Source organism: Perca fluviatilis, chromosome 19, assembly GCF_010015445.1.
Source record: "Perca fluviatilis chromosome 19, GENO_Pfluv_1.0, whole genome shotgun sequence".
Lineage (NCBI taxonomy): Eukaryota > Metazoa > Chordata > Actinopteri > Perciformes > Percidae > Perca > Perca fluviatilis.
In genome coordinates, this window is record NC_053130.1 from 6,178,270 (window position 1) to 6,205,138 (window position 26,869).

Below are 26,869 nucleotides of genomic sequence, written 5' to 3' on the forward strand. Positions count from 1 at the left end.
GGGACCAACATGAAGAGAGTTAAAAGGGAGAACCGGGGACTTACATAGTAGCATGGTAGTGCTGGTTTAGATATCCTGTCTTGAAAAATGGAAAGAGAGAGGGACAAAGGATGGATCATTGTAGATGAGAACAAAATTCAAGAGGGGTGGAAAGCAATAAAGAGGAAGATAAGTAAGTAAGTAAATTGTATTTATACAGCGCTTTTCACAGACAAGGTCACAAAGTGCTTTACAATGTGCATAGGCAATAAAAACATGGTAAAAATAGTCAATAGAATAAAATACAAATACAACGGATACAATTATCAATAAATTAAAGACATAGGCTACCCAAAAGCTAGCCTGAACATGATATATAGCAGTGTTAAAGAAATAATGAATTTCTGAACTAAATGAAGGACATGTGATAGATTTGGTCAGAAATCACCATAGTGACGTATTCACTCTGCTCAAAATAGACAAGACTAGCCATGACATGTGTTAAGAGTACAGAAGAATGTGAACTTATATAACTTTAATATTACAACCCAAATGATAGTTTTGTTGCAGGAGTGGGGTACTCGTGTGTATTGTGAAAAGGCTATATTTCCTTAGACATATTGGCTTTTCTTGTGATATGTAATTCTCCATCTCTGTACATGTTTAACCCTCCTGTTTTCCTTGGGCCAAATTTGACCCATTTTCAAAAAGTTTCTATATCAGAAATCTGGTTGTTTTCTTTCAACCCAATTGTCAAAAAAAAATAAAAATAACGTGGATGGTTCCATACAACGCTCCTCACAAATAAGATACATGATCAGTTCACTACTTTCATTGAATTTGGGTGTTTTATTCAATTATATAGCATCGAAAATAGAACTGATACAAGAACGTTGAAAAAAGTAACCAAAATAGCTTTAAAAATGTGGGGAGAAAACAAAAACAGCGCAGAAAAGAAAATCAACAAAACATTGGGAAAAGTGACATATGTAAAAAAAAAAAACACAACCAAAACTTTGGGAAAAAAGTTTTTATTTCAAATGTTGACCCAGAAAAACTAAAAGTTGCATGGTAACGGGAAGGCAACACAAGGGTTAAATTCTCCATTTTATCCAGATTTTTCTTTATTCCACTGTACAAAGTACTGAGAACTTTAATTGCATAGATTTACTGATCAGTGTTCCCACTGTGATGAAACCAGGCATTTAAAGGGCTTATTAATGATTCATTTCATGGCATTTCTGTCTTTTTTGATGATGAGATGTATAGAAGAGATCTGACAGAGAGACGGGTTGAAAAGCAAATGATGTGTATGTATACGTTGCAATAAAGGCTGTTATCACAAAGTCCATTTTTAAATGTTTCATATAATTCAAGGCTCTGAAATAAATAATATCCTCAGATCTTGGGCACAGTGTTGTTAGTAAGATTTTGAGTTATTTAACCATTATTGTTTTGCAGTTGCAACTGCATAAATTGCACTCAAGTTTTTGGGCTTAAAGGTGCAGTAGGTAAGACTTATAAAACTAACTTTCTGTCATATTTGCTGAAACTGACCCTATGTTCTAGTAGAACTACATGAAGCAGGTAATAAAAAATAAAAAAAAATCCAGCTCCTCTGGCACCACCTAGCCTGTAGTGCGATTTCCTACTACCGCTCCCTGTTCACATGCACCAATCAGGGCCAGGGGGGGTGGGGTGTCTAACTGCGTCACTGCTCATGTACACACATTCATTCTCCCTTGTGGGGGGAGGGGCTTAGGAGACCGTTTTAGCAGAAAGGGGGGGGAGGGACTGAGAAGTTGTCGATGTTCAAATTCTTCGGCTAAAGCCTGGATCTTCCCAATCCTACCTACAGCACCTTTACGTTTTTGGGCTTATGTTCCCCTAAAACAAAGCAACGTCAACATGTGATCCCTCGACACAGATTAGATCACAAGCAGCTTACCAAAGGCATTGTCTCTTCTCAAATTCTTTCATTTTGAATCATTTTGAGAAACCTGAAAGTGTATAACTACCCACAATTTCACAAAAGAAGAAATGATTAGAGAAGTATGTTTTGATGAAACATTCGTTTAACCCTCCTGTCGTCAAATTTGACCTGTTTTCAAAGTTTCTTTAGCAGAAATTTGGGTTTCTTTCAACCAAATTGCCCCAAAAGTAACGTGGATGGTTCCATGAAACGATCATTGCCTTTTGGGTGTTTTACTTAAGTTTGATTGATACTGTGATTGTCCAACAGCATCCTCTGATCTTAATCTTAAATGTAAAATAAGTCATACTTTCTGCTTTAACTCAAACATTTGATATCATTTCATAAAGGCTACATGAGGTTTATTGACTATAAATAAATAAAAAACAAGTGAAATCAACAGTGGTAATAAGTTGCTGTTAGTGTATACTGGTGGTAGATGATCGTTGAAAAATGAGACAAAAAGAGACAAAAACGTTTTTTAAAAATGTGTCAAAAAAAGTTTTAATTTTCAATTTCACACCCCAATGTTGGGAACCATTGAGCTAAAGGAGTGCATTGTGACGAATGAAGGAAGAGGAGAAGGAATAAAAGGAAATAGATAGAGATTTAAGAAATCTTGGTATACCTTGCTTAGGAAGGAAGAGAGGTTTCACTCTGAGTGGGAACACTTTGTATCGTGTGATGTAAAAAAATGCGTCTTTAACATCATTGGTGTTCATTTATCCGAAGGATTCCTCGTTATACGTTAACTGCAAAAAAACTTTATTTATTGTAGTTCTTGTTTGTCTTCGCAGTACTGCAAACGGTCCTCCCAGTCTCGCCAGGGAAACGTTTGTGCTTCCAGCTTTGCACACTGCAACATCACCGCTACGCCGTCCACCAGCTCCAGAGGCACAGCGAAGCATCACAGGTAGGACATTTAGGTGTAATGTTACACCCGAGGTGAAGCACCCACCTCTGTTCACTGCAGGAAACGGTAATAATGCAAATTAGGCCAACAATAGGATACTTCGGTGTCCTTTCCTATAATCACCAGGGACGCAGTGAAGAGAGAAATTGAATTATCCGCATTACAGTACATCCAAAGCTAATTGCTGCTTTATGGAAGAATGATAGTAATTATAATTAAAGATATAAACATGTTAATAAGCATATCTACAACAGTCGTGAACACAGAGGAGATGGGACAGAGATAAAATGGGAAGCAGGGTTTTTCATTCGCGAGCCAGCACAGCCTTGTCAATCCCTGGAAGCTTTTTCTCACACTGCTCGGTGGTGTGTTAGAGCATTGGCATGTTCATCAGCAGCAACACACACTACAACACACAATTGTGTGTGTGTGTGTGCCAACCTCTGACAGAGTTAGAATTCACATCTTTGCCAAGGTGGAATTTTCTGTTATAATACACATGAACAAACATATTCACAGAGCTGAGCCAAACAGAAGGGAGCTCCTGCAAAAGGATTTGTACGTCATTGGTATTCTGTTTTTATAGTTGTAACCCTCTGCCACAGGTTTTGTGTTTTAGGAAAGAGTGAAAAGAAAGCGTGATTTTTTTGGATTCAACATGAAACAAACCCTTCTTTAAACTTTCACTGACGCAGGGAGAAATGAGTACAATGCACATAAAACACTTTTTTTGACATCACTCTCCATTGCTGTTGAGTCCCAGACATTCACACCTGAGAGCCTATGGGTGCACCCATGGGTTTCTACCTCTAACTGCTTAGCAACTCCACTGAAGCCACTGGGGGTTGATCAGCCTTATTTCCTAGGGGATCCAGGCGGTATCGTTTTAAGGATATTTACCCACACAAACTAGTAATACAATCAGACAACCTTCAAACCACAAAGTCCACACTCTAACCTTTTGGCTAAGACTTTTCTTTCTCCTTCTCTTTCCGTTTCTTGCTCTCAGTGAAAAGCTGATCACAAGATCCCTTGGCTGGCAGTCTGTTCCTCTTATCACAAATGACATTCTTGGCGGGCGATCAGGGTTTATTTGTTTGCAATCTCGTCAGCTTAGGCAGAGACTTGGGCGCTATTGTCAGGATAGCAGAGTGTGTTGGGATACCCCAGTCAGAACTAGCCAAAAAGAAACTGGTCGAGGCTAATTCTGTGTTTCGGTTTGAATGCCTTTATACAAAACTCTGCCAACACTATTAAGTGCCATACTGTAAGTAGGGCTTCCAGTTGTTATGGCTAAGAAACTCATTTTTAGAGGCAAATCTCTCCTTCAAACAGCAGTTAAATATGAATGAGGGCCTGGAGAGGACATTTGCTACTTCAGGAAAGCAAGTCAAAATGTACTTACATATTTTCTGGCTCAAAAAAAAAAAAGAGATTGTATGTAACCTAAGCAAAGGGATAATATGGGAATTCAGGAACTATACTTCAGAAATGTTTGTCCACTTTTAATTCTCCCTTTCGATCCCTGTACAGTATGTTTCCTATTCAACATCTACTAGAACGTAATTGCATGTATTGATTCTTAACAAAAAGAGATCAAAAAATGGCTACACATGATTAAGCAATGTGAGCAGAGCTGCTTGTTAGCCCTGTCAAATCCACTCAAGTATTGCACAGATTTAAACATAGACCAGAAACCCCCAGCAACAAAACAGATTCATCCGACACAGTTAAGTATGATTTGGACTCGGGTCCTGTGTTGAGAAGAGGTCTACTGCTTACGCCAGCCAAAATGCTAATAGTTACAAATTTAACAGCATGGTTTTTCAAATACTTTGTTAAACAATAACTCCTGAATCTTTATTTTTTATTTATTTTTTTCTTAGAAGTGCTTCCTTTGTCTCACTGCCCGGATCAGAGAACCCGGGCAGCCCATTGGTCAGCTCCACGCAGGACCCCGCCCATACCCAGGGGAAGGCTAAATCCGATTGGAGGATCCAAGTATTCAGGCCCCGCCTACCAACACCTTCAGGAAGTGGACTCATCTGAGAGAGAGGCTGAAGCACAAAGAGGGTGAGGAGTTAGTGCTGAAGGCCTACATTACAATTAATGATTGACAGCCTAATCATTCAGATTTGGTCTTTGATTGTGTGTTTACAAGACATTGATATATATCTTATATTTCTGATATTTCTGTGTATTGCAGACCATTAAAGCTTACTGTGTTTACAGGCTTTTACTATGGACAGATTGTTTTTGATTGAGTATTTTATGGTTCCATCCTCACTTTGTTCTCTCTCTTTCTCTCTGTCTCCGCTTTACTTCTTTGCTGTGTCCTCCACGTTCTGAGTCATTTCAATAAAAAACCACTAACTGAAAAATGCAGGCCTGCCATGTACAAAGCTTTGGATTTCATTTCAAGAGTGGATATTTCAAAGCCAATTCTTTGATTTTTTATTTTTTTTTTGTCACACAAAAAAGACTGCATTTCCCCTCTCCCATCCCCTTGTTTTCCAATCTGCTGAGCAAAGACAAGGTCACGTTATGTTGTGGCTTTGTCTGGTGCTTGTGGTTTTAAGGATACGACAGAGACTACCACAGCCAGAATCTTCGCTCTCCCTTCCCCTCTCTGACATCTTGTCAAGCCCGTGCTATATTTCTGATTCTCAGCTTTTTTTTTCTTTTTTTATGCGATGGCTTGACACCAATTAAATCCTATTATTTAATGTAACACAGTAGGGTTGAACTTCTCAGGCGAAACAGCATGTGCATAGCAGCCGGGGGAAATGCAAATGATCAGTGCGAATGATTAGCGAGAAATGTATTCAGTATGAAAGGGGCTGTGCTTTAACCCATTTCTGGTGGGTCATGAGTCAGTGCTTTAGGCACCTGGGCGGGCAGGCCTCACTTCAGGCGTTCAGGCCCCCCCCCCGCGGTCGCGGCTCAGGGTAAAGCTTTGCATGACCTACATGCATACTAATAGAAAGAGGGAGAACAGATAGACGTGGCTGGGCAAAAATACATTCCCATATACAGTGAGCACAAAACAAATAGCATGCATAGAGTAAATTCAGTGGTGTGCGCACAGGGGAATAGAGTGGCCTTTTGGCTCCGATCACTACAGTTTCCCTTTTGTTTTAATCTTTATTTAAGCAGGATATTTCATGCTTCCTTTTTTCCCCGAATGTCACTATAGGGGGACACTTGAGCTGCTCAAGTGTGCATATCCTCGACACAAGTGCTCCTCTCATCTGCCCCTGTGCCACTCAAGTGCCCCTCTGATCAACCAAAGTCAATCCCTAAGTGAAAGGTCGGGTCAGCATAAGTGCTCTCTGATCGACCAAAGGCCCCACAAGTGCCCCTGTGGCCATTGTTGAACCTGAGGGCTCACTGGTCAGCTAAGGTGTCCTCTGGTTGTCCCAAGTCTCTTGGGTCTGATGTCCTTTGGTTTAATCCAACCTTTTTCTGGTCAGTCTAAGTGCACTTGGAGTGGGCCAAATATCTTCCGGTTGCCCCCAAGCATCTTCCGGGTTGTCCATATGTCTTCAGGTTAAGTACAGTAGTCTATACTAGGCCTGTAACAATTAGTACATAATTGTCTAATTCTTTGTTTAACCGCGATTGATTGCTAACATTAGCTAAGGGCTTAAGGCGTATGAATGGTAATTGTTGATTTTGTTTAGATATGCCAAATTGTAATTACATAAGTGATTATTGGGCGGACTAAATATTTGTATTGTTATTTCAATTGTTAGTTGTTGGCACTTGACCCTAGATACGTTCATAGCAACATAAATGACAAGGGGGGAGACTGTTATATATATATATATATATATATATAGCCAAAAGATTCATTCACAACTTTAATTTGTTTGCAAAAGTAATAAATCAACAAATATTTTATTTTATTGTATTTGACTGAGACAATTATATTGCTAATAGCAATTATTTCTGAGATAATTAATTGCACAGCAAAATTTGGGACTGTTACAGCTCTAGTGTATCCCCCAGGGGTCTTTGAAGGGGTTCCAGGGGGTCCCCAACAAAAAGGGGAATAATTTATTTTCACTATAATTTCCTCCATAAGTGACACAATGCCAGATTCTATGACTATTTTGCTCATGGGCTTCATTCACTTTCTGTAATAAAACATCTAAAAGCAAAATTCCTATCAGGTAGGGGACCCTGGGACAAAGTCTTATCAGATGGGGGTCCGTGGTCTAATTTGTGTCAGTTTAGGGGTCCTTGGTGTGAAAAAGTATGAGAACCACTGCCCTAATCAACCAAAGTGCCCTCTGGTTAGCTGAAGTCACCTACGTTGGCCCAAACAATCCCCTCGTTGGCCAAAATGTCACTTGAGTGTCCTCTGGTTTGCCTAAATGCCTTCCGATCACCGGTCCTTTACTGCACAAAATGCTGCGCATTATTTTTGCCCCTGCCCATAAAGTATCTGTGCGCACCACTGCACAGAATGAAAACGCCCCTTTCATAAAAAACACACTCAGGCACGTATGCTGCATGAAAATCAGACGTAGTTAGGGTGTACAGATTAAAAGGTTGTGCTGAAAGGCAAGAGGCCATGCCCACTCGCTTACTCACACACACACACACACACTCAAAAAGTCCCTCGCTCGCCTACTCACTCACTCACTCACTCACTCCCTTATGTACGATGTCACACAACAGCAGATGGACGGGCAGACGACAGACTCCCTTTCCCATAGTACGCTAGTCTGGGTTGCCATGGAGACATTTGACCATGATTGCATACAGTAGAGACTGAGGGAGGGATGCAGAGACAGAGACAGAAATACAGAGACAACCAGTTTGAATCCATTCTGACACTGATGGAAAGCGTTCAGAAATATAGTGAGAGAAGAAAGAAACAGCGGCAGTAAAAGGATGTGATAGAGAGGGTTGCAGATAGCACATGACAGTTGGAAAAGGCTTTAAAGAAAGGTTGCCCGTTCTATTCCACGCCAGTTAGAGAAGCCTTGTGTTATCTCACCAAAATGGCTGACAGGGAGACAGAATGTCCTGTGTTGTTACTACTATTTTAAGATAAAGCTGTCTCCAAAATGGCTGACGGAGAGACTACATGCATTTTTCTATTTCCATCCACTGTTTGCACTATATCTTTTCTTAAGCTGGTTTCTCTCTTTCCCCCCTCCCCCCTGTCTAAGTTTGTCTGGCAATCTATTACATGCAAAGCCTTCAGTTAGACAGCTGCTGCTGCTGTGTGTGTGTGTGTGTAGGTGTACACATCTACATGTTCTGCATGTATAAATGCTCATGCGTTGCTTCTCTGGAACATGTTCCAGTGTTACAAAGTCGCTGTATCACAATACATCAAGATTTTACTTTGACTTTAGCAGCAAACAGATGAGATGTATTACGAAATTATCCGTTGGGGGAATGGATTAATACAAATGACTGGTAACACTTGTACATGTAATGAGCTCCTATAAAAGATAAAAGCCCAGCAGTCACTTATCTCACCTCACTTCGCACACAATCTTTTTTTTTAATACCCCTCTAGCTGTTCCCTTGTAGCTCCAGGGTCTATATTTGAACTCTGCTTCATAGATTTCTGCAATCTGATTGTGTTTCAACACATCAAAAGAGAGATTTGTCTGTGAATGTTATCTTGGGAATTAGCACCCTCGCATCATCCTCTCTTATCGCTCGCGGGATCCTCTCTGTGGGCCCGCTAAATCTCCACTGTGTTTTTTTTTTTGGTGAGGTTTTCATGTCTGGCAAAAATACTGCGGCGATAAAAGGACGATGTGATTTCCTTTGAGTCTGAAAAGGCACCTTCTCCTCCTACCGCTATTTTTGCACGCCTTGATGGAGAGCGTAAGTGTGGGTGATAAGGTATTACAAGGGAGAGGGACTCTGGATTTTGACATGGCAGAAAAAGCTAGCCTTTGCAGAGGATTATGAATTATTACACAAAGATGATGAGGCTCCGCTCTGGAATGCCGCTGGATTTAGACAGTGATAGCACTGAAGGGCATGGTCAGTCTTAGAAAGAGGAAGAAAGAGATTAAGTCTGGGCTCAGTGAAGTTAGGTCAAGACCCAGATACAGAACAGAGACTTGTACTGTTGCTTAACCCAAATGCAGAGAACACACCGCAAAGTCACCACAAAACTATATTAGAGGCTATAGTCACAATGTGCAGAGCTTGCCATAGGGCTGCTCAATTATGGGAAAAAATCATCATCACAATTATTTTTGGTCAATACTGAAATCACGATTATTTAACACGATTACTCAATGGCTTTTAGAAATATGTTGCATTTATTCAACCGAAAACACAGTGAAACAGTTAAAGAAATCAACAGTGACCACACCTTGAACTTTTCCTGTTGAACTTTTTGAATTCACACAAGACACACATAGAGACAGAAATACAAAATAGAGACAAAATAGGAGTTTACCTGCCAAACGTGTTTCTTTATTACATTGTTTTTGTGATCGTTAAGAGCACTCAAAATCGTGTTTAAAATTCGATAAATTGCACAGCCCTAGCCCTCCAAGACATGTCTTATATTTTAGATTCCTCAAAGTAGCCACCCTTTGCTTTTTTTGATAGCGCTGCAAACCCTTGGTGTTCTCTCAATGAGCTTCATGAGGTTGTCACCTGAAATGGTTTTCACTTCACAGGTGTGCTTTGTCAGGGTTCATTAGTGGAATTGTTTCCCTTCTTAATAAAAAGAGCAAAGGGTGGCTACTTTGAAGAATCTAAAATATAAGACATGTTTTCAGTTATTTCACACTTTTTTGTTAAGTACATAATTCCATATGTGTTCATTCATAGTTTTGATGCCTTCAGTGAGAATCTACAATGTAAATAGTCATGAAAATAAAAAGGAAACGCATTGAATGAGAAGGTGTGTCCAAACTTTTGGCCTGTACTGTAAATGATAACTGATTTCTCCCTGTAAACCTCTTGTGTCAGGAAAAATGTAAGCAGGATATCAATGAGGTTGAGCATAAGGACGGCTAACAAACAGGCTGACACTAACAGGGACAGACAGACTAAATCGGCAGGATGCACAAATGGGGATAGGTTAATAACTTGATATGAGAAGCAACCAAAAAAAAAAAAAGAAAAAATAAGGAAAGCAAACACAGGAAGGCATCTGTGAGACACGTAGGGTAGCACAAGATGTCTAGTTAAGCAAACATAGGAGGGAACGAAGGAGAGAGGTGCAGGCACAAAAAAACGTGAAAAATATATAGAAAAGATCAGTGCAGTTAGCTTATACAATCTCTGAGCAGGAGTGACCCAAAAAAGGATTTTCAAACAAAGCAAAGAGTCTTGACCTAAAACTGAAACAGCTTAAAAAAGAAAATCGATAGAAATCGCTGCACGTGATGCCTGATTACTACACCTCAGCTGTCCTTGACCGAAGCCGAACGCCTTAAACTTTAAAAGACTTCTCATTTTCAACATACTTAAAGTCATTAAATCAATAATATGAACGTGAACTCTGTGTTACCTCTTCGCTTGTATAAGGGAGTTGAGGTTTTTTTGGGGGGATTGTTTTGTGTGTGCACTGACTCAAGATATAAAGAGATGAAAGAAAGATGTCAGGCCCATTTCCTTCCCTCTCCCTGTCATCGGTTAGCCTATGAGATGGCAGAGGGCGGAGAGCTGTCCTGCTGTGTAGTCAGCCGGGGATTCAGCGTGGGAGTTTGAAAAAGGCAATCTAGTTGAAATCGCACTCAAAGACACAATGACTTCTTCTCGAGGTGAAGTGAGGAAGTTTTTCCTCCAGTTGAATAACCTTCGCCTCTTTTCTCTCTCTTTTTTGTCTCCGTCTGCCTTTCATTCCCCGTTTCCCATCTCCTCCAGTTGCCAAACGCAGGTCGCGAACCAACGCGACGACCCCAGACAAGATGCCTTCCTGCATATGCAAACCCCTGTTTCCGTGGAGACTTCGTCGCCATCGCCTTGGAGGGGCCGCGTGGAGGTAGTGGCGTGCGCCCCGTCCGAGCCCAACAACCCGAACCCCCCCGCCCGCAGCCTGCGCAGGCCCGGACGCCGCCACAGCCACTCCCCGCCTCCTCCGTTTCGCTCCTGCTCCATCCCAATCATCCCGTCCGTCCAGTGTCACCACGACAACGAGGCGTCTTGTATGCAAACCAGCGTCGCGCCGGCAAACGCGGCGACGTTGGCCGCCTGCGGCGCCGCGCCCTGCAAGGAAGCGAGGAGAGAGAGGGCAGCGTGCGCCGCGCCGTCTTCTTCTTCTTCCTGCTCGTCCGCCATTGGCCGGCAGCAGGACGAGGTGGCGCTGCTGCTGGAGGAGGCGCAGGAGCACCTCAGGGCGTTGGCGTTGGCTCACAGGAAGCAGGAAGAAGGCGGGATCAGCAGCAGCAACGGATCGGCGGCTGCGCCGGTGGAGGCCAGAGAAACTGTTTGCTTCCTGAACCTTAACGGAGGAAACGCTGGGGCGCCGAGCTGTAACGGACCCACGCAGACCCAGCTCCTCAGCCCCAGCCTATCACACAGAGACCTGGGCCAAACCAGCCAATGAAAGGACACGATTTAGGACATTCACTTTCGGGTTTGACAGGTTTTGACAGACTACGGTGTCCTGCGTCTTTCGGGACGTGAATGGAAATGCCGAACTTAGAAAAAACTAAAAAAAAATAATAATGTCATGGAAATTCTGAAAATGTGCTGATGATATGCATACTGTATGGATCCAAACATACAAAGACTTCTTGAGAGGCCGCCTTTACACCGACTGACAGTACGGAAAAAGAGAAGAAAAAAAATATTTACATGCATTTATTTACAAAACAAGAGAAACACTTCTACTTAGGCAAAAAGAAACCAAATAGTCTGTCAACTCCATGGTGTTTTTAATTGTAAAAAGAATATATAAATATATATATATAAATATATATGGATATAAATATATATGGATTTCAAAAAGTGACCAAGTACAAAGTTGAAGAACACAGGAATGATGTAACTATTTTTCTTTCTTTTTTTTCTCTTCTCCCTTTTTTGTATGAACTGTCACATTTTGGTTCTGGCTCAATTCTAACGAAAGAACTTATAATGTCGTGCCGCACGTTCCGCAAGCCGTGACTCGGATTCTGTGAACCTGCACGGAATCCAAAAATGTACAACAAAGATGGAGCCCTACCCCCCCCCACCCCCCCGCCCCCCACTCTGGCCTTTTGAAAAACTGTCTACCCAGCCACGAATTACAGTACAGCCCTCTGTGGTTACCAACAACACTTTGAGGAATTACGACAAAACACTAAAACTCCCCGGCAGTGTTTTGTTTTTGTGTTGTGTGTGTGTGTGTGTGTGTGTGTGTGTGTGTGTGTGTGTGTGTGTGTGTGTGTGTGTGTGTTGTGTGTGTGTATGTGTGCTGAAACAACTTCTTCTATAGTTGGTCAGATTTGGGAGGGCATCAGTTTAAAGACTTTTTAATGACACATATGTTGACTCCCCATTTGGCCAGCGATTCAAACCAATCCAGATTATTTTTGTTTTTGTTACAAAATTATATTTTCACACACATATGCACACACACACACTCACTTGTGCATTATTTTTTGGTTGGTCGGATGAATGGACAGAAGGACAAAGGAAGGACAGAGGGCTAAAGGGGCACCACAGGAGCTAATCTGACTTCTTTTTTTTTCATTTTTGGTTATTAATGAACAATGCTGCTTTTTGGGGGGGCTGATGGGAGGGAGTGCCACATGTTTTGGGTATTGAAACAAATAAATGTCTCTATGTTGTATCCTATGAATTGGACGCTTTTGAATCTCTGTATGAACTTACAGCCGAATGTCTCTGGTGACAAAAAGTAAAAAAAAAAATAATAATAATGGTTGCAATTCTGGTAAAGATTTTTTCAAAATAACAGTTGTTTTGGTTGATTGCTTGGAAGACATTTTGACTCCTCAAAAGCACCCTGTCCAAACGTGCATGCTGGATAACATTGGTCTGGTGTACGTTGATATACCGTACTTATCCTCCGCACAATCTGGTCTAGACTGGCTTGAGACTAATATTCACAAAGTTACCCATAAAAGTACCTGGTAGTACCATCTTTTCACCTAGTTTTATCATGAAATCCTGATACCTACATGTCAAAATATCCAAAACAGAAATGTTTCCATTCCATATAACTTTGTGTCTATAGATGTTATGAGTCCTATGAGATAGGTTCAAATTTCGCAACAGGTTCTCAGTCCCATCTCGTAAAATACGCACGCTTGGTCAGGTGCCTTTGTCGTTGTTATTGACGCTAAAAGTCTCCTTTAGCGCCATATAACGCGCTTTAACTAAACGCGCTTGGTCGGGACTATTGGCGTCCCTTTTGATGCAGTTATGTTAAAGGGATACGCCACCGTTTGTTGAAATAGGGCTCATCACGGTCTCCCCTAGCTGTAGATAGGTGGGCCAACGCAGTTTTTGCGCATGCATTGTTTTAATCTGGTGCAACACCGGCAGCGCCACCGCTAGTTAGCTTAGCGTAGTGAACGGAATCCTATGTTGCCGGTTAGCATGTTGTCAGTAAAAGTTAGCCAACAAAAGACAAAAAAACAACCTAATTACTTGCACTGAGACAAAAAAATGCATTGGCCCACCTCTCAACAGTGAGGGGAGACCGTGATAAGCCCTATTTCAACAAACGGTGGCGTATCCCTTTAAGGAAAAGGTCGTGGGTGGGCTTACGTTTCCGTGACACGTGGGAATAATGGGACGGTTAAAGAAGAAAGCGACTTTAGGAAACGTGACAAGCAGGACACGAGCCCCGGTCTCCTGGGTGAAAGTCCTGTGTTTGAGCCATCCACCACCCCAACCAAGCTCCCTACGTGGAATTTGGGCCTTATATACTACCCGCTACCGTAGTCGCTCTTACTGTTACGTCATCGTCAAACCCTGTGTAGCTGCCTGCTCTCCCCAGTAAGTTACAGGACGCCTTTTTCGTCTCCACAGACGCTGACAGCCACTGTCCAAACGTCCGTATTTTACCAGTTCGGAGTGAGAACGGGTTGAATTTCATTAGCAAACGGCATCTCTTACTTTTGTTCCAGCATAATTTTTGTAAGAGCAGCTGTCTTCTGCAAATATGTTTGATAATGTCATTTTTAAATGAAAATCACAGAACATCTCAACTTGCTACTAAGGAATTCTACCAAAGGGAGGAGGGAAAAAGGAATTTATTTTTCAGGCAGAGAAACGCAACATGTCAATGTGGATGTTTTGGTATCCATCCAAGTCTTTGCAACTAAATTGGAATATCTGAAATTCATCTGAACAAAAGGTGTTTGATTTGGAAAAAAACAAGCCAACTTCATTGTAATAGTAAAGTGAAAAATGTGAACAATAGGCACAAGTAGCATCAATCTTCTGTTTAACCGTGCTTCTGTCTCCATCGGAATCACTGAAAAATTGTCCATGCGGGGTTGCTTTTATTACTCTTGGACGTCTCTTTAAAAACAATAAATAAATAAGAGTGACTTTTGGATATAATTGGTTTAAAATTTTGACTAAATCTCACATAGAACACTAAAAGCTGTCGCCCTTCAAGCTTTGTGAATGTGGCCTCCTGTCAACAAACTGCTTCCAACCATCTTCGGTACTCAGCATGGTCCTTTCTGTGGCACTTTTCCCCACGTGTGTGATCGACACGCAACCGGTTTCGGAAAGGTCTGATTCAATAATGCGACACACAATAAGTTCACAGTACCTGAGAATTCACACTCTCTCACCCTGTTCTCATCAAATCCCTCACAATGGCTGCTCCTCGGGAGCATACGCCTCTCAGCTGCAGTCTTCTTTTCAGTCGCTAAATCTTATTCAACACACATTAGCACGCAAAAATCAGCCCAGCTTTCTTTCTTTCGTTCTTCTTAAAACGTGAGTTTGCCATTCAACCCCTTAAAGGCGCATTTTTTATATATCAAATTGTTGAACCTCAACATTTTTGGTGATTTGATACCGATGTCCATGGAATCCCTTATGTCCTCACTAGAACAAACACTGGGGACTTATAGCGCTTGATGTGCTTCTGTGCACGGACACAGTGCAAAAAAAAAAAAAAAAAGTTAATTTGTTTGTCTGACCAACTGTGATCAGTGTATGAGCTTTTAACAGATAAAAGTCTGCAAGCATTGTCTGGATTTGTTTTCTTATCTGAGATGAGCCCTGCAACTACTGTAGAATATTCATTTACTACATGATTTCCCAATATTGACATCATTTTTATAAAAGCTCCGGAGCCTCGCAGAGCAGGAATATACACATAAGTCAAGGCCAGGTGCCAAATCTGTATTTTGCTTTTTAATGACAGTCCTGTAAGAGTTATTACTGCACCTTTGAGATACCTGCAATTACGTTTGACATGCAGGTACTTCAGCACAATGTACATCTGAGCATTGGCAATTATACAACAGAGGAGAGGAAAAAACTAATTTAATGCAGGCGTTTCTGTTTTCCACTCTAAGCATCTTTAAATGGCTTTGCATGTGCCCGTGATTGAGCACTGCATAACTTCACATCCTGCTGGTTTAACATTATCAAAATCAGCATTGGAAAAGAAACGAGGGTGTGCAGTCGATGAAAAAAACCTTATTGGCTTCTCTTTTTTAGTAGTCACAGATTTAGAGAGCATATCTGCCTTTCTTCATAATAGTCCAATTTTTTATTTAAAGTATTATGAGGTGTGTGTGTTTGTGTGTGCGTGTGTGCGTGTGTGCGTGCGTGCCTACGTGCGTGCGTGCGTGCGTGCGTGGCGTGTGTGTGTGTGTGTGGAGTTAATTAATTTCCATTTTTATTCTTAAATAAATTGGGAATTTATCTGTTTTTATTTTGATCATTAATAGTTGAAATTCAGCCCTTAGGGCAAAAATAGGACTTTTAAAAGAGCAAGCATTCTCTTGTTTAACAATTTATTATTTACTAAAGTGTAATCAACAGCTCAATTGCCTTCCTCTTTTTTTAACCAAATATCGCAAAATAATACTGGGCGCAAAATATCTGGCTGATATTCTGTTTTAATTTATCTGCTTACTATTTTCGTTGGGCTTTTGTGTAACGCCAAAGAAAGGAAATTTATCAGTGTTTTTACATTTTTTATTACTGTATTTAGAAAAAGCCAAACTGAGATTTATATGAATGTTTTGTGTGTGTGTGTGTGTGTGTGTGTGTGTGTGTGTGTGTGTGTGTGTGTGTGTGTGTGTGTGTGTGTATGTGTGTGCGTGTGCATGCAGTCATGCGGTTGTGTACTATTCCAACATCTGAACATCTGATCGCATCATCTCTTCCCCAATTTCAAAGAACAGATTTATGGCCGGTCAGCTATAGTCAGTCAGATGGCAAAAAGTTTCAGGTTGTCCTGTGTGTATGTGTGTGTGTGTGTGTGTGTGTGAGTGAGTGTGTGTGTGTGTGTGTGTGTGTGTGTGTGTGTGTGTGTGTGTGTGTGTGTGTGTGTGTGTGTGTGTGTGTGTGTGTGTGTGTGTGTGTGTGTGTGTGTGTGTGTGTGTGTGTGTGTGTGTGTGTGTGTGTGTGTGTGTGTGTGTGTGTGTGTGTGTGTGTGAGAGAGAGAGAGACTGTGACTGATGGCAGGAAATAGAGGTTAGACCATCAGGCCAGAGAGATAAGAGCTACAGCTTGATCCTCCAAAAGCGCTGGACTGCCGGGCCAGGCAACCCCACGATCCGACCTCATCTGAACTGCGCGTCAGTTCTATTCGGTGGGCCCAGATACTGTAAACATTTGTGTGCGTTGGTGTGCGTGCATTTTCTACACATACGTGCATGCGTGCTTCGCGTGTCAACAAATCTTTCTTTACCGTTCCCCCTGTATGCCCTCCTGTCTTCGCACAAAACCCTGCAGCTTGCACGGCTACACATCTAGATAAAAAACACAAATGCGTTCAAATGCTGTTTGAACCGGATCAAGTCTGAGATGAATAGACAGAGAGAAAGAGAAAAAGAAAGACAGCAGGGGATGAATTTCTTGCTATTTCCATTTGAAACAGCAGGAGCCTGTAGTGTGAAAGAAAAGCTAATCCATGTTAGGGATACTGGACCTTTGGGTTTGTAATTCAAGCACCAATTGTGTGTGCGTGCGTGCGTAAGTGTGTGTGTTTGTGTTCACCAGATATTATCCTCCAGAGGAATTTGTCTTCTTTAACAAAATGTTCCACTTCCCAGCACCCCATGCAGGCCATTTTCATTTCACTGAAAAGCTCTCAAATGATCGTGAATCGTCGCAGTGGAAGCGTCGTTGCAGTACACCAACAGAACAACATCAAAACACATCAGGGGGGGGGAAACATAACTACAGGCCAACACCCACAAACATGCACAGAGCGATAAGATTAGCATGTCATTCAAGACGGACTATTCTCTTTTTTCCTTTAATTTGCAGGCTAAATTTGCTGGAGTCAGGATCAGCCAGGAGCAAATCCATTTGCATCTGCAGCGCTACTAATCTTCACACGGTTTCGGGAATAAAACAGCCCATAATGAGCGGTTCCAGGGCAAATAGAAACATGCTTGCAAAATGTTTAAATGTGAGCATGTGTGTGGCACTTTAATTATGACATCTCGGTATGCAGCGTGTCAAGTGGGTCAGTGTGTTCAGCCTTTCACGTCAATTAGGCAAGGGTGTTTTTTTCACCTTATTCCATATTTGTTTGACCCAAACACATGCAGCGACAGAAGTGTGTGGGGGTGAGTTTTTTTTCTGTTTTGAAACATAACCACTGTGAACAACATTTCAAATTTCTTTGATTCACGGCTTTCTTCTTCTCGCTTACGCTGCTCCTTAGTAGCATATTATACTTTTAAGGGGTAGACTGGACGGTTTGTTTCCATAAAGAGTGCTTTAAAGAGTGCATGTTGCCACGGGGAAACATTATCTTGCATACATTTTTCCTACAGGTACATTTTATCTTAATATCGTACATTTGGGGATGAACACTAAAGTAGGTAGCCTCTTCTGAAGGATCATTATTTGCTCCCCGGCCAGATATATATATATATATATATATATACAGTACAGGCCAAAAGTTTGGACACACCTTCTCATTCAATGCGTTTCCTTTTTATTTTCATGACTATTTACATTGTAGATTCTCACTGAAGGCATCAAAACTATGAATGAACACATATGGAATTATGTACTTAACAAAAAAGTGTGAAATAACTGAAAACATGTCTTATATTTTAGAATCTTCAAAGTAGCCACCCTTTGCTTTTTTATTAATAAGGGAAAAAATTCCACTAATTAACCCTGACAAAGCACACCTGTGAAGGTAAAACCATTTCAGGTGACTACCTCATGAAGCTCATTGAGAGAACACCAAGGGTTTGCAGAGTTATCAAAAAAAGCAAAGGGTGGCTACTTTGAAGAATCTAAAATATAAGACATGTTTTCAGTTATTTCACACTTTTTTGTTAAGTACATAATTCCATATGTGTTCATTCATAGTTGTGATGCCTTCAGTGAGAATCTACAATGTAAATAGTCATGAAAATAAAGAAATACACTGAATGAGGTGTGTCCAAACTTTTGGCCTGTACTATATATATATATATATATATATATCCTTGATTTAATCTCAGAGATGCCCAAACCACCTCAACCGCAGCAGCAGTTCTACTCCAGTCTCCTTCTGATGTCCAGGCTGCTAAACCTGTCTCAACAATGGTAAATGGACTGCACAATTCAATCTCTTGGTCTGCATTTTTCGCTTTGGAAAAAGTCTTTCACTTTATGAAACAAGCTGCAATGATTGACAATTACTTTTATAGCAAGGGAAATTTTTAGACCCATATTATTGGGGCTCAAGCCCCCCTTAATTTCATCTCAGCCCCCCTAAAAAATCTAAATTAGTGCTAGTTAGAGTTCGCAAACTTGTCTGTTAGTGACAGAGGACAAACAATTACAGGTTAAAAGGGCTTGTCACTGTAGCCAATGCTACGCACCTGTAACCCAGTGAAGGGTCAACAGAAATGTGGTGTTGGCCAATCAGAGGAGGTTGTGCCAGACTCCCGCCTTTGGCTGAGTCTCTATCTAATCCGTCACAGGGAGAGCAGGAGTGCGGTTGTGAAGTTCAACGTTGGTAGTCCCCAGAGAAGAAGTTGGTCATTTCATGGCGCAGATTAGAACTCAAATTGGTTAACACTTTTGCAAGGCACTGTATCTGTGTCACATTCTCATTAGGGGCTGAGGCCCCCTTTGTAAAATTAATGTTTCCTAAAAACAAGCACTCACATATGATCTCCTGTCGCTTAGTTGTTGGTTTTTAACTGATGTAAAAATGGTTTTGACTTCAGATGAATCAAATGAGAGATATCCTTGTCTCAGCAAAAGTAACTTAAAGCAGGATAACTTTCTTTAAGGTCAGCACAATCTAAAAGAAAGTGTTTCTTTATCAGTATTTATTGACTGAATTAATCAGGTCTATTTACATATAAAGAGATTCAGATTATCACATTTCCAGCAGAAAATTTAACACAGTCTGCCAAGGTTGTGCTGAACCAGGCTAATTGAGTTTTGTGAGCCGAATAAGAAAAAGTCAGATTTCTCTGCTTTAGGCTTCATCTATCTCATTGTAACTGTAAAGCATTAATATTTAGATGAGTTTAGCTGCCAGCGCTGCTGTTTTTATGGTCATATATCCTGTGTGTCCGCAACGTAACAAAATAAATGGAGCGTGGCAAAAGTTTAATCAGGAGAACCACTTATTATTGCTCCTCTATTTCTTCATTCAGTGTGCCCTCTGTGCCACACCCATTTGCTTCTGTACGTTCATTTATTCTCCTGTTTGCCTATTAACCTTTAGATTTAAAATCACAACACCCAATCAAGTGGCCCTAAAAGTCCCTCTCTCTTAACCAGGGCAAACGACTAGTCTCGCATTGCCAGACCTTCCTCCACAGCCCTGCGGAGGAGGGTCTGGCTAGTCCACACAGCATTCCGGGATGGGAGAAAAACGTGCTCTGGTTTATTAGCATTTTAGCATTAGCTTTTTTCTTTAAACCAATCACAATCGTCTTGGGAGGAGCTAAGCACAGGAAAATAGCAAAAAAAATAGGCAAAATAGCCTCGGGAAGGAACTTGTTTTGGTGGAACGTGTACGTTCAAAGGTTGTTTTAGTCGTACAACAGAAAACTCAGATTGGACAGATAGTCTAGCTAGCTGTCTGGATTTACCCTGCAGAGATCTGAGGAGCAGTTAACCATAGTATTCATAACTCAAAAGGAGTATAAAATTACAACACAAAGAAAGCGGAAGGTAACGGACATCTGTCCGAAAACGGTGTCATCTGGCGGAAAGGCGCTAAGCACCGGACGGAGCAATGGTGCCTCTGCAAAATAGCCTCAGGAAGGAAGTTCTGTTGGTGGAACATGTTACGTAAAAAAAATGCAATTATGTCACAGTACCACACTAGCAGCTCCCCTATGTCTTCTTTTATCTCCAATCTAACGGCTAACCACTGACCTTAACATTCAACTTAACACACTTAAGTTATACATAATCATACCACTTTTAATATCACTTTTTAGAATAAACATGCCTCAAATCAAGTAAATTACAGCAGTGCTTTAGAGCGAAGCAAAGTGCAACAGAAAAAAAGAGTTTCCGGCATGTTCCCAATTTGGGATTAATAAAGTACATCTATCTATCTATCTATCACGAAAGTCATACTGTAGTTAGCTAAAGTGAAGTTACACGTTTTCAGCTTTCTTGTAAAAATACTTAGCGAGCTGGCTTCCCAGTCTGTGAGTGTGATGTACCTACTACTGTGTCTAGTGGGCTGTTAAGCTCAGCTGACTCTGGAGGGTAATCAGCTGATGCAGATCACCTGGCTTATCGCGGTATAAAAGATGCCCATCAATCACTCACCCTCTTCCTTCAGCTGGTTCTTTACATTTTGCACCATTCAACACTTGCTCAGTTTAGTTTGGTTCAATGACTTGTTGCGTTACATTGTCTCTTCGTGCACTTTTGAATGAGTTTGGAAGACTGAAATTAAAAGAGATGAAGTCAAACTGTGTTCATTAACCCCTCCCTTCAGGAATTAACCCCAGCTATTGACCTTATCCTTTTCTCTTTGTTCCATTTCCAGTTCTGTCTCTTCTCCTTGCTATTTGCTTATTTGTCCTGATCAGTTCACGCAGCCGTCCATCCATTTCTTAAAGTTAGGAACACATGTCTACATATGTTTTTTTGTGATTAACAATTTTTATTTTTTTAACAACATACAAAACATACAATTCGCAACATGAGCACATCCCTCCCTTCCCTTTCGCCATCACCATCCATCCACCCAGACCAAAATCAAGAAAAGATGACACTACAATATTCAAGACCATTCAACAAAATAGTAACAAAATAGACAATAAAAATAGACCAAATAAACATATAGATAACTGACAACACCATAAGCCCATCATACACATCTCTCCCCAGCACAAAGCTTCCTAGGAGCCCTCCAGGAAACTCCGGTACTTTTCCCATTTTCTAGTATAGACATCCAATCTGCAAACCGTTTATATGACATTTTTTCAAACATTGCCACCCTAGCCATCTCACAAGCCCACTCCTGGATTGACAGCAGCCCTTCATTCTTCCATCCTCTTAAAATAATCTGTCTGGCTATCGTTAAACTAGTCTGAACCGGACCCAGCTTCTTATGTGCTTATCCATCCTGCAATCCAACATAGGTTATCATGTGTCCCGGTCCAAAATTCCTGGACCTTATCACAGGACATGAAGTAATTGGTCGTCCTCTGTCTTACATTTCCAACAATTTGGTATGTCTTTCAATTCTAAACAATCTGGAGGGAGTCCAATAAAAGCGATGCATAATCTTGAACTGAATGAGGAGCACCCTCACATTGTGTGACATGGTTTTAAAGTGCTCATATTATGCTTTTTGGCTTTTCCCCTTTACTTTATTGTGTTATATATCTTTTTTTGCACATTTTAGGTTAACAAAGTGAAAAAGCCCAAAGTCCACCCCAAAGGGGCTTACCATCTCCAATAGAAAACACTGTTCACCAACTGCTCCAAACAGCTCTATTGTAGTCCAGCCTTTACTTCAGAGACAGACATCACTTTGTAACACACGTTATAATGCTCGCCTAGCTGCTAGCGTGGCACGCCCTCATACTCTGCTTCTGACTGGCTAGTAGTCCTTACTGCGCATGTGCGACTCCCAACAAAGATGGAACAGAAGTGAGATGCCTCACTCTGTAGCTAAAACAGAGAGCTCAACACACAGGGTGAAAAGAGGAGCTGCAGCAATGTGCAGTGCAACAAATATATGGTGTTTTCTGAACATTAAACCACATAAACCTATTCTGGTACAACCTCTAAATACAATTATGAACCTGAAAATGAGCATAATATGAGCACTTTAATATTCCTACAGATTCTGTCCTACATGTCTACATTTTTGAGGAGTTCATATCAGCCCCCCAGGAACAGCGCTCAGCCTTCTTTCACCAGTGTTGTCCAGTGGCTACTCGTGGTATTGCAATGGCAAAATCCCCCCTGCGACCCAGAAAGGATTTTCCTCATAGGCCACCATTGTAAAAGAGACATCTGTAAAATTGCTGCCAGGACACCTCCAACTGCAAACAAGGTCGGTTGTGACTCTTTTTATTCTGAATTTTGAATCCATGGACTTTACGTATTTGAAAAAAACGTCCCTTGAGATGAGAAAAGCAATTTAAAAGCCTGACTGACTGCAGAGGATGATGGAGTCCCTGAAACAACAGGAAGTGACCTAACAGCAAGGTGTGATCCATCTGAGCCGTTTGAGACCGGTGTCTCTGGTAACAAATCACTGTTCAGGACATTGAGTTGAATTCCATTGTTTATGGTGTAAAATGGCGCCCTGAGACTGAAAGTATTAGAGCAGCAGCAGCAGCAAGGAGAAGAAAAAATGTCTCAGCTTTAAGGAGGGCAGCCATTGTGCACTGCACTGCTCCAAAACCTGATAAAATATCTCAAAGTTGTGCTATATCCAGTGACAGGCAAAACATGAGATAAATACTGTATGTTGGAGCTACTGCAGGACTGTGATTGCTGGGGGCAAATTCTTTTCATATTTCTCTTCTTTTTTTTTAACGGAGGTTTTGAGAACAACATGTTTAAAATAAGACGAACCAGAAGCCAAGTGATAATAAATGATTGATTACATATTTTGACCATCTGTTCCAGTGATCTGTTTTTTTGGAGTTTAACTGGAATAACATCCAGAGGGCAGGACGGGATTTTCATGGGAGATATAGTTTTCCTTCAGAAGAGTTTCTTCAAAACAGCAAAGCATGATAGAAATGTTTCAGTTTGGCAGGGGAAGTATGCAGTACATTTCTCCAACTTTTTTGGTTTAATGATTCAAAAGTTCTTCATTTTTAATAGACAAGCAGAGTAAATAAAATGGGGGCTGACAGAATCTAGATTTCTAGAGCTGAAGAGCTGCAGTAAGAAAAAAACCTAGTCAATGTTTGAATGATGCCAATTAAAGTCCGGCATCTCCTTTTTACTGAACTAAATAGAAGAAGAACTCAATCTTTTCATTGAAGGCCATGTGGCCACACACATGAGCCTGTGTTTTTCTTCTCATATTACCTTTCTGATGTTACACGGCAGAGAATTTGTTTTTTGCAAGTATGTTTTGGTATGCTGTGCTTTATATATTCCTGATTCGTGGTGTGTTTTGCATGTTTTATGAATTTCTTTGCTGTGCTTTTTTGCTGTGTTTGCATGTTTACTAGTTGCTTTTGGGATAGTTTTGGTTATCGTTTTTGGGGTTTCTGCCGTAGTGCACCTGTGTGGACTATTAACCTCTTTGAGGACTGACCACCATTTAAGTAAATCAGCCGGTTTTATCATACCTGGTCTTTGTCGTTGTTCCTTTGGGAAAAAAAAAAGAACCTAAGCCTCGGAATAAATTGTGTTTTATTGTTTTTAAGAGTTCCTATTCTCTAATAAAACTAGGTGGCGTTGTCGGACAGCAGTTCTGAGTAAATCAGCGGTGCCACGCTAGACGTGCTTGGCACCCTGGCCAACCTGTGACAATAACTGATTATTTTGCAATCTGTACTGTACTCATTACAGTGCGATTATCTTGTGACGATGGCAAACTTTACCCATTATGATGACAAATTGAAATGACGAACATGAGTCATCTAAAAAACCCTAACCCTAAAAAAGCGACACACAAACATTAAACCTGTCCCATACGACCTCAAAATTAGGAATACTTGCAAACACTTAATTAAAGTGGACATATTATGCTTTTACGTATTTTCTGTCATATCTACAATGTTATAATGTCTGATTTTCATGTTACACGTGGCCAAAACAAATAATGAGGCTAACGTATTTTAGAGGATTCCCCGTGAGCTGAAACGTTCAGATTTCCAACTGCTCTGAACGCTCCGGTTTCCACAGTTTTTTGTACTCTCGGCTAAGTGTTCGCAACTCTAAGCCGGCCTTCTATGATTGGTCATCTGCACCAGGTAGGCAAGACTGGAGTGGAGTTTTTTTTTAAGCTACTGCGGTGTAAACATTGTCGGATGCATGGGCGTAAATCTGATCTAACAGTAGGGGGGGACAATAAACATAAAATTTCTGAAGAGCAATTTTTGAAGGGGACACAAATAATACAGCCACAATTATACTCGTAGAGGACATGTGTTCACAGAGGAAAGCCTTAATACTATCATTAGTGTAGCATGGAAACTGTACCATTATCCTTCTTTTCAGTGTTTCTCTTGATTCAATGAAAAAGCTGACTAAATTGACCAAAATATTCTTCTTTAAAACCATTTATTTATTTTTAAGTTTACAATCAAGCCACAGAAATACCTTAAAACATAATTACTTATTTTTAAAAAGTGTCCCCATATAAAAGAAATATAATGCTTTTGTACACTGATCATAATGTAAATTAGTGAGCCACTAGTAAAACTCATCTGCTCACCCTGACAGCCACACAACTCCAACAATATGAACTAAGCTTAACACACGTACCTGAGACTCTCCACCTGACTGTCCCTGGTCTACCTGAGACTCTCCACCTGACTGTCCCTGGTCTCCCTGAGACTCTCCACCTGACTGTCCCTGGTCTACCTGAGACTCTCCACCTGACTGTCCCTGGTCTACCTGAGACTCTCCACCTGACTGTCCCTGGTCTACCTGAGACTCTCCACCTGACTGTCCCTGGTCTACCTGAGACTCTCCACCTGACTGTCCCTGGTCTACCTGAGACTCTCCACCTGACTGTCCCTGGTCTACCTGAGACTCTCCACCTGACTGTCCCTGGTCTCCCTGTTCCTTCTTTCTGTCTCCTTTGCCTGTCACATAGTGACGTTAGTATTTCCATAAGCACCCATTCTTATAAAGATGTTACCAAATTGTCTTGATATGAGGACTTATTGTACTTACTTGGCGTTTTGGTGTAGGCCTACTGAAAAAAGGATCGTATGTCTGTTTTTCTTTTCTCTTTCATTTTCTGGGCAACAACAACACAAATCTTTAACGTCAGATCGTCTAAATATGAGTTAGGTTCATAGGTTCACCACGCGGTCATATTATAATTATAAAATGATCTTGCGTCCTCCACATAAATATTAGGTTTCGTCTGGGACAGAGGATATATATTTAACTGATCAGCCACTTAACTTTATATGGAGCAAAACACAACTGTAGATCTTCAATATTAACCCTAATATCAGTTCACACACATAACGTTAGGCTTATTGCCGTGGTAACGTTAGTTGTAGTGGGTGCATTTCTATCCAACAAGCTATAAGCTAGGTAACGTAACATTATATTACATTAATATAGCGAACTTTTTTGTCATGACTAATTCATTAATTACTCAGCATCATTTCTATTTGAGAAAAGAAAAACTTAATCCGATGTTTAATGTGAATAAAACAGCCTTTAACCGCCTACTTACTACATTCCTGTCACTACCCGATGTGACTGTCACCGTAAGCGTAGCGCAGATCCTACAGCATGCAGTGGACCAAACCACTGTGAGGCAACAGAGGGGGGACTCAAAATGTTGGTCCTGACCCCCCCCGACCCACCTGGGATTTATTGACGGTAGAAAGTGCTGCTTCATTCCATTACAATCTAATGTTAGCCTAGTTCTAAATATTAGGTAGCTGCATGCTAACGTGAAATAGGTGTAATCTTGGCGGCCATACTGGTCGTTTCTCCCCAATTTTGGGTCACTTAACTGCTGGGACATGTCCAGTTGGGTAGTATTTGGTTTAGAAGCCTGTATTGGGTTAGGGTTAGGGTTAGGGACGGGGACTTAAAGACACAGGTGCTCCTACAGAGCGTCTCATACAGAGGGTAAATACAGGTGCAGCAGCCATGGACAGTATGAGAAAATGTTTTTTGAACATTAAAGCATGTAAACATGTTCTAGTACAAACCCAAAATACAAGTATTATCCTGAAAATTCTATATAATAGTTGCCCTTTAAATAACAATCAGAGATGTTAACTTAGTCCAAAAGAAATTGTTTTATAAGCAAATTGCTCACATATTTCATGACATACTTACTTTCTGATTGTGGTTGTAAGTAAAAGAAAAAATTCAATCCACAATGTGCCGCTGTAAATAATCTATGCATCGTCCTAACCTTGACATTGTGAATAATGTTTTGTATTACTTAGGTACAGGTGATGAATAGGCATTCTGTCCCCTCCATACACAATATGTTGCTATTCTGATGCGTGTGTGTTCTGAACTTTTGCTAAATAAAACTCAAATTCAACCTCAAGCACCTTGAAAAAGTGAGGAAAGTGCAAAGATAAAAATTACATTTATCCCTCAACAGCTTTGGCCAACAGTAAAAGACCTTGCCTTGTACTGTTCTGCTCCCAAGTGTGAGCTTTTGTAAACGTATTGAGCAGTGCAGCGTTACAGCGAGCAATACTGAAAAAGCAAACGCTTTTATAGATAAGAAGTGT

At 40.9% G+C, this 26,869-nt stretch overlaps 1 protein-coding gene across 1 annotated transcript in view; it reads left to right on the top strand.

The window, feature by feature from the left end:
* Positions 1-12,044, top strand: part of LOC120548190 (pro-neuregulin-3, membrane-bound isoform) — a 411,125-nt gene extending 399,081 nt beyond the window's left edge. The window contains 3 exon segments of the mRNA XM_039784271.1: positions 2,749-2,884; positions 4,754-4,937; positions 10,728-12,044. Of these exon segments, the coding sequence (XP_039640205.1) occupies positions 2,749-2,884; positions 4,754-4,937; positions 10,728-11,409 (1,002 nt within the window). The 3' untranslated portion in view covers positions 11,410-12,044.
* Positions 12,045-26,869: the final 14,825 nt, after the last annotated feature.